The sequence below is a fragment of the Grus americana genome, chromosome 3 (genome assembly GCF_028858705.1).
Source record: "Grus americana isolate bGruAme1 chromosome 3, bGruAme1.mat, whole genome shotgun sequence".
Lineage (NCBI taxonomy): Eukaryota > Metazoa > Chordata > Aves > Gruiformes > Gruidae > Grus > Grus americana.
This window is the reverse complement of record NC_072854.1, coordinates 724,162-737,896: the sequence shown is the minus strand read 5'-3', so window position 1 is coordinate 737,896 and position 13,735 is coordinate 724,162. Positions and strand designations below refer to the sequence as shown.

Sequence of the window (13,735 nt, the reverse complement as noted above, 5' to 3'; positions counted from 1 at the left end):
CTGTCTTTTCATCATGTCTGATTTTCTTCATAGCACTTGAAGCTTCCTTTTTCTTTTTCTTATTCTATTGGCTCCTATTTCCTTTGCCACTGTAACTTTCTTCTTTATGAAAATTCTTAACTGACATTATTTAAAAAAAAATTCTTAACTGATGTGCATACACATTGGAGGAAACGCTTTTGACTGCTTTCACAGAATAGTGCTGCTTCTTACAGCTTTGTCATATTCTGGTGTCATGCCTTTCACTTATTCTTTCTTGTACCTTGTCAGCTGACCTTCAGTTTGCGTTGCATTTCTGGGGTCTTTCCCCCAGTATCTGCTGCCCCTTTTTTCTTGGTGCACTTCTCTTTGGATGTGGAGCATCATTTTCAAAGAGCACGTGACTTTGTATTCGATGTGGTTTGGACAGAAGCGCTTCTGTCTTTTTTAATTCAGTGTTGAAACTCAGTTCCACTCATGGCAGAGTACTAACTGCTGACCACACCTATTTAAAACCTGCTTTTGGTGAGGGGTTTTTTTGTTTTTCTGTTAGGTATAATACCTTACGAGTCAACTGAGGAGGAAGCGTTTCTTTATCCATAACTGTAACGGTAACGGTGATTTGCCACTGCTTTGTACGGTCACAGCACTTTCTTCACGCGCAGCATCTGCCGCGGACGCTCCTCTGTCCCCTCGTGCGGTCGTTGTTGTCTCCGCTTTGTTGGAGAGAAGGTTAAAGGCTGGAACCGCCGCACTAAGAGTCTCAAATGCTGACGGTGCCATGTGCAAGGTTACACGGAGTCTCAGAGCGCGGTTAACAAAATTGGCCAGGAAAAGGGGATTTTAGCTGATTTGGGATGAGATTTTAGGAGTATAGGAAATCTGTGCAGGAGGGGAAATGTTTCTCTAAACCAGGGTAGAATTGTTGACGTTTCAGACAAGGTCATAGGACAGCTTTCTGTGGGATGTGGGAGAAAATCGGAGATGTGGGATGGTGGGATCTTGTAAACCTGAGGGCAGAGAGAAGAGAGGAAGTGGGTCGTATTGTTAGGGGAATAATAGGAAGTAATGAAATAGCTGAACGATTAACTGTTGGTTACCTGTCTTCTGAAAACTTTCTGAGGGGGAAGGGAATGGGAGGAAGAAAATGTCGTGTGAGGTTTGGGAGGGGATACAGACTTCTTGGATTTCTGAAAGGCATTTGAGAAGGTCCCTTAATCAAACGCTTGGGGTCTTTGCGCAGGTGGAAGATTGGCTAAAAGGAACCGAAAGAGAGCAATAAAGATCCTTTTTGTATATTGGGACTGGTGGATAATGCTGGACCTAAACTGATTTTAACACTGTCACAAACGAGCTGGAAAAATACAGTGAAAGGTGACGATTTGATACAAAGTAAATCAGTGTAGTAAAAGCTAAAATAGACTGAAGAGTTGTAGTACCATCTGACAACGCTGAGTAACTGTGAAATAAAATGATAGGTGAAAGTCGGTGTGAGCGTGTGTAGAGCGGTGCACGCTGGAGGGGGAAGTGTCATGCATGGGAAGGTGAGCTGAGAAAGCTCTTGTTGCTCAGATGAGAGATCTTGGAGTTATACTTCTGTGAAGGTGTTGATGCTCTGTTTAGTCATGGCTTAAAACCATGAAATGTTACAGAGGGGAAGGACGTGAAGAGCAAAGCGGAGAGGTAAAGGCACTGTGTAACTCCGTGGGGTCTTTATGCTTTGAACAAGTGCTGCTCTAGAAGCCCCGTCTGGTACGCTGCCCTTTCCAGCTCTGATACGTCTTTTCTGAGAACAACAAAGATCATCAAAGGTAGAGAACAGCTAGATAGAGCAGGACTCTTCAACCTGGAAAGAAAAACGGTGGTGAAAGGATGGTGTTCTCCAAAATCCCGAGCAGCGTGTTGGTGGTGAATGGACAGCAGCTGCTCCTTTCCCCGTCCAGTGCCGGGACTACAGGGCAGTAACTGACATTAGCAGTGACGGACTCAAACAACAAAACCCAGTTCTTCTTTAAACTTCACCAAAGGATGGTGTCGGCATCAAACATCTGCACCACTCAGTTACTCCTTGAACCAATTGAACCGAAGGCAAATTCAGCAAAGGCTGCTGAGTGCAGAGACGCTCTCAGCGAGCGGAGGAATGTTCTGGGGAACGTGCTTGCCCGAGCCATCTGCTGCTGGGATAAACAGACCTGTGATCTGATCTGCCTCAGCTGTTCTCGTAGTCTTTATTTCTTCTTCTGATGGTTATGAATGTGCTGTCTTGTGGTTTTTTTCCCCTTTCCTGTCTCTCCCACCTGTCTCTCTGATTACTGACCCATTTCATCACTGAACTTCTTCTGTTTCCAATTTACTTGTTCCCCTGCTCCCACCTCCGCTCCCGTTCCTAAGCAGGCTGTCAGCTCTGGCTCAGCTGGCACGCCAGGCTTTCTGCAAATCCTCAAAGTGGTACATGTTTTTCCCCTCATCTCATAATTTATGGGAACGATAGTAACTTGGTCTCTATACTTGCATAGGTACAGGCTTATGTTTTTTAAATCCTGAAGTGTGAACAAATGGAGCATTTTTCAGTCCATACAGTGTCTGGCAGCACGTATGAAGTGGGAGTTGTCCAACGATACCACTTTGCTGTCTCTGGAAAAGATTATTTCCTGAGACACGACACTCCTTGCAAAGGAGTTCATTTATGTCGTGTGCAAGGTAGGAGTTGTAAACCCAGCCTGCTGCTGTGGACTCTATGATTTTTGTCGTAACTTTTTAAGCCCAAGAAATGTTGTATAAAAATGTCAAATTTTGTGGGTTCGGGTGACTTCACTTTGGCATTCGAGCAGATTCATTGTGAAGTAATTAGTGCTTCCTTCCAGTAAACTGCAAACAGAACTTCAAGTAACTCAGGGCTCCATCCTGCTCATTTTACGGGCTGTCTGACTTCGCTAACGACTGGCTCTACCTGTGCGGCACTCCTTGGCTCCCTCGCCTCACTACCTCCATTTTCCTCTTGCCATCTGGCTCTGACGAGCCTTCAGTGCTTACTGAAGTTCACCCCAAAAATTCAGACAAGAATGTATGCTAAATACCACGTTTCATGTAATAAGGGTCCTGAAGGTTAATCTGCTGTAGCTGAATTAGCCCGATTGTGAGGTTTTGATTTTGGGGAGAGGGTATTTTGGTTTTTTGGAGGAGTAGAGGTGAAAGGGGACTTATTTGTCCTGGTCCTAATCAGTGGACCAAAGCAGCAGTAGTAGTAGTAATATGTGGTTTGTTGTGGTGTCACGTCTCCTCACACTGAACGGGCTCAGTGCGTGATTTTATACAGGCTTTCTTACATCTCATTTGTTTATACCAAATGTCAGGAGTTGCCACAACACCTGCTGGTCTGACAGAGGTAAGGCTGCTGCATGTCGTGTCCCCAGCCCACCAGTGGTTCCCAGTAGGAACGGATCAACGCAGACAGCAAACACCCGTGTGAACTTGAACAGCACCAGTGACCTGGTTCTGTCCCCTCCTCTGCCTGATCAGGATGAAAGCCTGTCAGTGGCATAAATATGTACATGTATGCACGTGCCTGTACGATATGGATCCCTCCAGTGACTGGCCTTAGATGCTCCTCTGTTGACTCGCTGGTCCTTGGAGCCTCTCAGGTCCTCTGGTCTCTCCAGTATGTGTCCCAGACTTATGACCTCTCTGATACCTAGCTCTCAAACTCCAATCACTAAATTTTCCTCCAAAAGCATCTTCATAATCTCCTTGTTGGTGTTTGGGTGGTGGAATTAGGCCTTCTCAGTGTCTTACCCTCTCCAGGCTGAATGATGACTCTTTCCTCAGCCTGTCCTTGCAGGATAAGAGCTCCAGCATGCTGACCATCCTTGTAGCCCTCTACAGAGCTCGCTTCAGTTTCTTTCCTCTTCTGTGTCTTTCATATTCTGTGATTCTCAACAACTCTCTGATTCTGGGGGGGTCCCAAAACTGGACCCAGTATCTAGCAGAGGTCTAACAAGTGCTGAGAGGAGGAGGATAATCACTTCCTTCTCGTAGCCGAGCTGCTGTTCGTACAGCCCGGGATGGTGTTGGCCACCTTTGCTGCCAGAGTGCGCGGCTGGCTCACGGTCAGCTTGTGACCTCAAAACCCACAAGGACCTTTCCAGGTCCCCAGCCTGGATCGCTGTCGGAGTCTCTTCCTTCCCACGGGCAGGACTTTGCGTTCGTCCTTTCTGAACTTCATACGGTTCCTGCCAGCCCACTCCTCCAGCTGGTCTCGGTCCTGCTGGATGGCAGCCCTTGCCCTCAGGGGTATCACCTGGTCCTCTCAACTTGGCATCGTCTGCAAACTCGACAGGAGTGCGCTCTGGCACCTCCCAGATCACCGACAGACACGTTGAGCAGGACGTGCCTCAGGACAGGCTCCAGCAGAAGCCTCTGCTTAGAATTTGACCCATTATCCACTGGCCCCCAAGGCTGATCTTCCAACCAGCTGCTTGCCCATCTGGTTGTTCACCCATGCAGACTGTGACATCCCAGGGGGAATACTGGAATGTTGTGGGGAAATAAGAAGCAAAAAGCCTTGCTCGAGTTGAGGTGATACCTACAAATTCTGTCATCTTATCGCAGAAGAGAATCCAGCTGGCCAGGAGTGATTTAGGCTTGGCAGATCTGTACTGCCGGATCCCAGTCACCTTTCCTTTCCTGTGCCCAGGAATATGTGCCAGGAGGATTTGCTCCATGATTTTCCCAGGAACCGCAGTGGGGCTGACTGGCCTGTATTCCCTTGGATTGTCCTTTTGACCTTAATGCATACTTGGGATTAATGCCAAAAAACCTGCACACACACCACCCCAAAAAGCACAGTCAAACTAATTCATCTATTGAATTCATTTTTTTTGGCTTTTACTGATATTAAACCTAGGATTTAAGAAATATTTTATGAATTTGTATGATAAGAGTTGACAATTTCATGGAGATGGAGGGTACGCTCGAGGTCAAGACCCTGGAAAATGCGGGTGCCGGGGTTTTGTTGCTTTGCGTTTCTCTCACCCGGAGAAACGGTGGAGCCTTCAGCTGGAGCCGTACAAAGCAGCAGGCAAATGCCTTGATGGGAAACACAGCGCAGTCAGTTTGGCAGTTCTAAACAGCCGAAAAGAGGCGCTCGGGGGAACCGTTGGGCAGGTTTAACAGATGATATGAGGAGCTCTGGAATTAATGTAAAAGTTTTACTACAACCTTTGAAAATAGGAAATGGCGAGTTGCACAAGTACCGTTTTACGCTGGTATATGGCGACTGAGCAGTGTGTTTTGTAGTTCTAAATTTTTGATTCTTTCTGGTTTAAAAAAAATAATATAGCGTAGTAGCTTTGAACTGAAACGTTGTGTGAGAATTAAAGTATCGTACCTTGTCGTCAGGAAACGGCATTAGCACGTGCCTGGTGTGACCCTGGCGAATGACGCTGTTAGCCGCTGTTTAGTGTGAGGTTTTCTCTTTGAGAGTAATGGACTGCCCTTTAAAAGGGCAGGCAACTGTATAATTCTATCCTACTAATCTTTGTCTTTTCCAATTTCACTGGTGATTTCCCATGTGGAAGTTTCCGGCATAAATGAGTTCAACTTTACTTTGACTATAAACCCACTTTTTTTTCTGACTGCAAGATAGAGGTTAGTGGGGTTTGCTTTGTTTTTTAATTTACCCTTGATATAGCCTGTTCTATTTTATCTCATTTTCAATTTATTTCCATAGCTTTAATTAACTTTCTCCTTAAAATGGTTTAGATCTTGCATACCGTTGAGTGCAGATTACTAGACTCTATTTACCCAGAAGATTTCTGTCCTTTTTTAAATACAAGTACTGTCATGTTCTACCGGTCCCACCTGGGCAGATTCATTCCTAGCCCTTCAGGGTCTGTGCGTGTGCAGTTCCGGAGTGATTCTGATCTAGAGGGATTAGAGTTCCAGAAGGTCGGCTCTCTAATGAGTTTTAGTTGTTTTCTTTTCATTGGCGTGCGTTTGGAGCCTGACTTTTCCCCTCGACCCCCATTTATCTTTTCACTCTCCTCCTCTTCCCCCTTAATGTGCCTTGAAAGATTATTCAACAAGGGCTTCAGACCTTCACTTCAGGCTTGTCCGTTTAGCCAGGGATACAAATTCCAGATGGCTTTATCACCCTTAACTTAGATGTTGCAGGCTTCTTCATGAGCTCGTTCATTCAGGACATTGGAACAAGTTCTCTAGTTTACTCAAAATACGCCTTTCTGAAATAGGTTGGGTTTTTTTTAACGGACCTAGTTTTGATCACTTATTTCCTGTCAACGTATCCTTTTTGATGTTTAATTACTGATGGTGTCTTAAATAACCTCATAGATGATTCAGTGGCTGTTTAGTGAAGAATTCTGATATCTGTCACATCTTGGAAAATGATTGGTCTTACTAATATTAGTGCTCTTATTAGAGAAATCTTCCTCTATCGAGTAATCTGACTCTGCAAGTAGATCAGAGACCCAGTTTTGCTATTTGAGAGATTTGTCTTCTCCAAAGACATTTTTGCTTTATCTGTATGCAGCTCTCCTAATATTTGATAAGACATCATTTTCTTACAGTGCTATCTACACAGCTGCTCCTGTATTTTTACCTTCCCGGAGACGTGCGAGCTTTGGGTTGGTCGCGTGGAATGGCCGGAGTGAGGGGCTGGAGGCGCTGGGCCCTGTGCAGTAAGGGGGCAGAGGGCTCCAGAGCGGGAGGCTGGGGACACGTCCCTCCATCCGCGTGGCCGAGGCCAGGAGCGTGGTGTGGGAGAGAGCCCACCGGCAAAGCTGCCCTCCTCCCCGCCGCCTTCCGGGACCCTCCCTACCTTCCTCTTTCCACGTGTGCACCAGATCGCTCAACGTCTTGCTTGATCTCCTTTTGGTTTCAGAAATACAGTTCGCCCCGCGTAGCTGCTCAAAAAGCATACCTCGTCTCATCACAAACATTTTCCTTGCATAGAGACAAAAGCTCCTATTGTGGCTCTGCAGCGCGCGCGGCAGCTCTGAGAGCAGATTAGATCCGGTTTCCCTTCCCCATCCCGCTCAGCTGCTCGGCTCGCGGGTTTTGCCTCGGAGATGGAGCTCGCTGCACCCCAGTTTCTGGCTGCTTTACTTCTGACGCCATCGCTTGAACTCAAGAGGCCGTCGACGTGCCCCAGATCGACCAGGAGTTTTGCCAGTTTTGACTTTGTGATTCTTACGGCTTTTCTTTAATTGTAGGAGACTTCTCAAAGGATTTTATGTGGTTCTATTTCGAAGCCGTAATCACGAAGATGTAATGTTCTGTAACTTTCAGAATGCCTCCAAGTTCTGCTTGCTCCCTGTTACAGTTAATGCACTGGCAGAATCTTTTCTCCAGACTGGGTGAGACGGGATGGAGGAAACAGGAAGATTTGTATCGTAGCATGTTCGAATACATTTGTTTATAAATTTTATCTTGGTGGCAAATGATAAGAAATTATGTTCAGAATAAAACAAAAAAAAAAGCATAAGTTTCTTGGGGTTTAAATGGGTTGAAATATTTTTTTTTCCTTTTCTGTAGTAAGCATGTATTTACTGTAGGGTTTTATTATATTTTTCTTACAGATATTTTCTCACAAATATCAGATTCAAATGGACTAATGATATTTACAAAGTTTGATCAGTTTTTGAAAGAAGTTCTAAAACTTCCAACAGCTGTGTTTGAGGGGCCTTCTTTTGGATACACAGAGCATTCTGTACGGACCTGTTTCCCACAACAAGTAAGAGTTAACCCCACAGGATTTCGGTGTTGCTTGCTCCTGTAGCGCTTTCTTCTGAAAAAGCTGGTTGGAGTTTGTCGGGGTTTGGAGGGAGGGGGTGGGGAATACATGCTGTACAAGCACTTTTAAGACAGTCTGGATAATTTAAAATGGTATGTCTAGGTTTTAGGCAATTAAAGGATTTTGCACAGTTTTAGTCTGGTCCCCCTCCCTAAAGGGGCGCTTCTGTTCCCCGTCGGAAGAACAGCGAGGGTGACCTATTTAAGTCTTAAACACGAAACACAGCATTTTTACTACTCTCCTTTGATTTTTCTGTTAAGCTTTCTCAGTGTGTTAAGAGTATTAGTTTCAACAAATCACTTGCTAGTTGGCTGGATCTGAACAAAATAAATATGTTGTGTACGCATAGTTTATTTTTAAATCAACTTCACTGTTATGCTTACTGGTATAGCTGTTTTTTCCTAAATATTTCCATTACATGTAATGTTTGAAGTAGGTGATGTAGTCATGATCTTAAAAGAGCTTTTTTTAATTTCTTTACACGTTTTAGTTGTGATTTAATTGTTCCAAGGAATTGTTTCTAATTTGAGATAGTGTAAATAGTATAAATAGTCCTTAAATCAACTGTAAACATGAACCTAGATAATCTTAGGCCTAAAATTAAATGTTTAGACTCTGGTCATGATTGTGTTCTGGAGAAAATATTTCTGAAATGTATAGATTTAGAAACTATAGTCACTTTTGCTAAATTTAATTAGCAATCACTATACATCAAATACAACACAGTAGGAAACAGCCTTTGATTTAGGAAACGATGGGGACTCCAGCTCATCTGTGAGTTACTGAGAACAGAGTTTTGTTTTACTAATAGTGTAATTAAGAAATTTTTTTCCCTCTGTTTCCATACTGGCTGAGGCATTTGTGGGCCACACTTGTTCCCACGGACATGCCACCCTTTCTGCTACGTCAGGGCAAGCTGATTGCGCACGTAGGGAAACTGATGCGATCAGTCAAGTCTCGTGTTTGTGGCACTGCTGTTGAATGCAGAACTTCAGCCTACGAGCTGGAGAGGTCAGACGTCGCACGCTAAGCTCTACGTGCTCTTTCATAGAACCACAGAATCCCCAACGGGTTTGGGTGGGCAGGGACCTCCCAGCCCACCCAGTGCCACCCCTGCCATGGGCAGGGACACCCTCCACTAGCCCAGCTTGCCCAAAGCCCCATCCAACCTGGCCTTGAACCCTGCCAGGGAGCCAGGGGCAGCCCCAGCTTCTCTGGGCACCCTGTGCCAGGGCCTCAGCACCCTCACAGGGAAGGATTTCTGCCTCACATCCCATCTCCATCTCCCCTCCTGCAGCTTCAGGCCATGCCCCTTGGCCTGTCACTCCCTGCCCTTGGCACCAGCCCCTCTCCAGCTTTCCTGGAGCCCCTGCAGGGACTGGAAGGGGCTCTAAGGTCTCCCCGCAGCCTTCTCTTCTCCAGGCTGAACAACTGTCTGCAAAGGGGATGGGGGTTTGGTTTTGTTGGAAGCCCACACTCTGGAAGCGACCATTTCTCTCTTACCCATAAAGAGAGGCTAGTGTAGCTAGTTAGATTTTGACAGTTGACTGAGATTTCCAAGACACTTGATGCAAATCTCGCCTGGTGGCCAAGTGAGGTAAAGTAACTGCCTGTGAATATGAGCCAGCAGTGTGCCCAGGTGGCCAAGGTGGCCAACAGCATCTTGGCTTGTACCAGAACTAGTGTGGCCAGCAGGACCAGGGCAGTGATTGTCCCCCTGTACTCAGCTCTGGTGAGGTCACACCTCAAGTGCTGAGTTCAGTGTTGGGCCCCTCACTCCAAGAAGGACATTGAGGTGCTGGAGCGTGTCCAGAGAAGGGCAACCAAGTGGTGCAGGGTCTGGAGCACAAGTCTGATGGGAGCGGCTGAGGGACCTGGGGGTGTTGAGCCTGGAGAACAGGAGGCTGAGGGGAGACCTGGTCACTCTCTACAACTACCTGGAAGGAGGGTGCAGCCAGGTGGGGTCGGTCTCTTCTCCCAAGGAACAAGCGATAGGACAAGAGGGAACGGCCTCAAGTTGTGCCAGGGGAGGTTTAGGTTGGAGATGAGGAGAAATGTCTTCCCCCAAAGGGTTGTCAAGCCCTGGGACAGGCTGCCCAGGGAAGTGGTGGAGTCCCCATCCCTGGAGGGATTGAAAAGACGTGGAGATGTGGTGCTTGGGGACATGGGTTAGTGGTGGGCTTGGCAGGATGAGGTTAATGGTTGGACTTGATGATCTTAAAGGGCTTTTCCAACCTAAATGATTCTACAATTCTATAATTTGCGCGTGGCTTGCCTGCAGCATGTCTTAGCACTCTTTGACTTTGGCTCCCATGAAGCTAATTCTTCATATTGATTCACTTTTAGAAGTTCCTTTGCTCTAGTTTTATTCAGCAAAACAAAATCCCTAGCGTAAGGCCAGGTTTGTAGGGAGTGGTAATGTTTTCTTAATTAATCCAGATATACACTGTACCCCAAGACAGTTCTTTCATTTATTTGAAAACAGAAACAAACAGGTCCTGGGAAGTAGATGGATAATCTTAGATTTCATTCTATTTTCTTATACCTCTCAGATCTGAAAATAAGCTTCCCAGAGGTACTTCTGTGATATTCCTCTTTTACAGCCTATCATTTTGCTGCAATTCTCTCCAGATGGCATTGGTAAAGCTGTGGGGTTTCAGACTTTGGCATCGACATGACGGACATCTAAGCTACATCTGTAGTAGTTAACTAAACAGTGCCTTAAGCTGTTCTGTGGTCCTAACGCTGACTGGAATGGTCTAACCACATCCATGCTATTAAACTCTCTTATTCCCTCAAGCAGGGTGGTTACGTGGAAACTGTTTATTGAAAATGATTCCTAGCTGATATTAACACCTGATCTGGATGCTGGAATCATTTGAGAGAGTGAGTGGTTAAACCAGGCACAGGTTTAATAACACAAAAGCATGCCTGCTTGAGTTTTAGTGCCAGGAACGTTCCCTCATGTTACTTAAACTACCAAGAGACAAATCCTTCCTGGCCAGCTGTGGTTCCTGGCTCTTCATGGAGGTCCTGGTTCTGGAGCCACTTCTTTGAGGCGCAAAAGGCTAATAATTTACTGCTGTCTGAGTGGTGAAAGGGCGGATAGGCAAAGTGTCAGGGATTGTATACATGCCACAACTCGGTTTCATTTCTTGGGTCACAGATGGAATAATTCAAATTTGTTGCCTACACAAAATGGAGTTTGTTGGGATGCTTTTGGCAAGAGCCGCATTCTTTGTGATGGCTTCCAGATGTATAAAGAGCTTCCAGTAATAATTTACTATTCTGGGTCAAGTGGGGGCTTCCGCAGATGTAGGATATCATGTCATACTTTTCTTAAGACTTTTGTTCACTTGGCTACAGTCCATCTATTTGTCAGAGACGTTGGATCACCATGACATTCCCTGCCTTAGTCAGAATCTGTCTGTGTTCGTATCACAGCCTGTCCTGTCATTGCAGAGGTGTGTCCACTTCATCCCTCGTTTACGGAGCAGTTTAATTGCAGTGTGAGCTGAGAAGTTCGCTTCAGAGACTTGGGAGCCAGGAGCTTGGCTTCTGTGGGGTCAAACTGCACGTGATCCTGTTGAAACTCAGCAGCACAAACTACACGAGCAGGCCTAGAGAGGCGTTGACTTGCGCGTACCTTGCTCATGTAAAAGCTTTGCTAAAGCATCGCCGGGCTTAGGCGTCATGGATGGTATGGCTGATAGCTGAACCGGCTGCCCAAGCTTCACAGGGTCAGAAGGAGGGTCAGGGTGTGCGGTCTTGTCAAAGTGAGATAAGGATATAGTTATTGAGGAGAGGATGGTCTTGTGAATAAAGGGCGGTGTGAGTATACTCCAGAGTTGCAATTAAAGCACGAGTTGCAGGACAGTTAGGGATACAGGTGGGGTCTAAGACCAGCTGCTTAGGCTGGTGTAACTTGTTTTGATCACTGTAGAGTTAAAAATCACATATCTTTGTGTTGGCTCAGGGGATGTGGTTTTCTGCCAGTATTTTGTGGGGAAATACATGCATTAACATCTTGTTGAAACAAGCACGTTGGCAGCGTAACAATAAAACTGGCTGAGTTGTTGCTGTTGAAGCAAGCCTGTGGTATTCTTCTCGGTATAAGAATAGCATTGGTATAACCTGCCACTGCACCCGCCTGCGAGAAGATCTGAGCCTGCAGAGCTATTAAACAAGTGGGTATGCTAACAGCAATTGGTATAAACAATTATTACAGTAGGATAGAGAGTAAGCAGGTGATTACCGAGAGGATCTATGCAGAAATGTGTTTGTTCTCCTGGGGAGCATTTGACCCTCCTGACTGGTGGTGCCTTCATAATTACTAATTTTCAGTTTCTGTTCTTGGAATTTGGAACCTGCCATCAGATTGTTTGATGCATTTTGCATCACGAATGGTGACCGAGCGATGTTTCTGTGGTTGCTCCATGGTTGGGTTCCAAACCCAGTAGGAAATGCTAGACCAGTTACAAGAAAGGGCTTTACCTAGGCTCCTTCTCTGACACGTTTGTAATTTCCAGGAGGCGGCGACTGCTGTCTGCTTTCCTGTCAGCTCAGCCATTACCGGGAATGCCTATGCCCAGACAGACAAGGTGCAGTACTGATAACGCTACGTGAGTCTTTTTGGTCAGTTGGTTGCAAAACATCCCACCTGTATGGGTGGAAAAACCCCAAAGCCTGTGTCCCTACTGCCCTCTGGTGAATTACGTGGAAGTTGCATCACTCCATACACGGGCTTTGACAACTCATAAGGTTCTCACTGCTTAAAGGGAACCAGTCTTTTTCTTTGAGTAACATCCTTATCTGTAGCAAAAAGAAGCTCTCCTGCTAGGTTAAGGTTCTTCTGCCACTGTGAGTATCATATATCACTGTCTAATCATAGAGTCATCGAATCACAGAATGGTTTGGGTGGGAAGGGACCTCTGAAGATCATCTAGTCCAACTCCCTGCCATGGGCAGGGACATCTTCAGCTAGATCAGGTTGCTCAGAGCCCAGTCCAACCTGACCTTGAATGTTTCAAGGGATGGGGCATCTACCACCTCTCTGGGCAGCCCGTGCCAGTGTCAAACCACCTTCAGCATGAAAAAAAAAGTCTTCCTCATGTCCAAGCTAAACCTACACTCTTTCCATTTAAAAACATTGCCCCTTGTCCTGTCGCTACAGGTCCCAGTAAAAAATCTTCTCCATTTGTTTTAGGAGCCCCCTTTAAGTATTGAAAGGCCACAATAAGGTCTCCCCGCAGCCTTCTCTTCTCCAGGCTGAACCAGCCCAACTCTCTCAGCCTGAGGTCTCCAGAGCAGAGGTGCTCCAGCCCTCGCCTCATCTCCGTGGCCTCCTCTGGCCTGGCTCCAACAGCTCCATGTCCTTCTTGTGCTGGGGACCCCCGAGCTGGACGCAGCACTGCAGGGGGGTCTCAGCAGAGCGGAGCAGAGGGGCAGAATCCCCTCCCTCGACCTGCTGCTCACGCTGCTGGACACGCAGCCCAGGACACGGGTGGCTTTCTGGGCTGCCAGCGCACGTTGCCGGCTCATGGTGAGCTTCTCGTCCCCCAACAGCCCAAGTCCTTCTGCTCAGGGCTGCTCTCCATCCATTCCCTGCCCAGCCTGGAGTTGTGCTTGGGATTGCCCCGACCCACGTGCAGGACCTTGCCCATGGCCTTGCCAAGGGTGCACTCAATCCCACTGTCTATGTCAGTGATTAAGACATTGAACAGTACCGGTCCCAGTACAGACCGCCGAGGGATGCCACTCATTACTGGTTTCTACTTGAACATTGAGCCATTGACTGGAACTCTTTGGCTGTGGCCATCCAGCCAATTCCTGATCCATCTAACAGTCCATCTGTCAGGCTCGTATCTCTCCAATGTAGTGGCCAGAATGTTGTGGTGGACGGTATCAAAGGCCTTACAGAAGTCCAGGTACGTGCCCTCGTAGCTC

At 46.6% G+C, this 13,735-nt stretch overlaps 1 protein-coding gene across 17 annotated transcripts in view; it reads left to right on the top strand.

The window, feature by feature from the left end:
- Positions 1 to 13,735, top strand: part of DTNB (dystrobrevin beta) — a 204,876-nt gene that overhangs the window by 30,413 nt on the left and 160,728 nt on the right. For all 17 annotated transcript variants that reach the window (XM_054820030.1, XM_054820024.1, XM_054820029.1 and 14 more), the window contains one exon: positions 7,575 to 7,729. In XM_054820030.1, the coding sequence (XP_054676005.1) occupies positions 7,575 to 7,729 (155 nt within the window). The remainder of the gene's footprint in view (positions 1 to 7,574; positions 7,730 to 13,735) is intronic.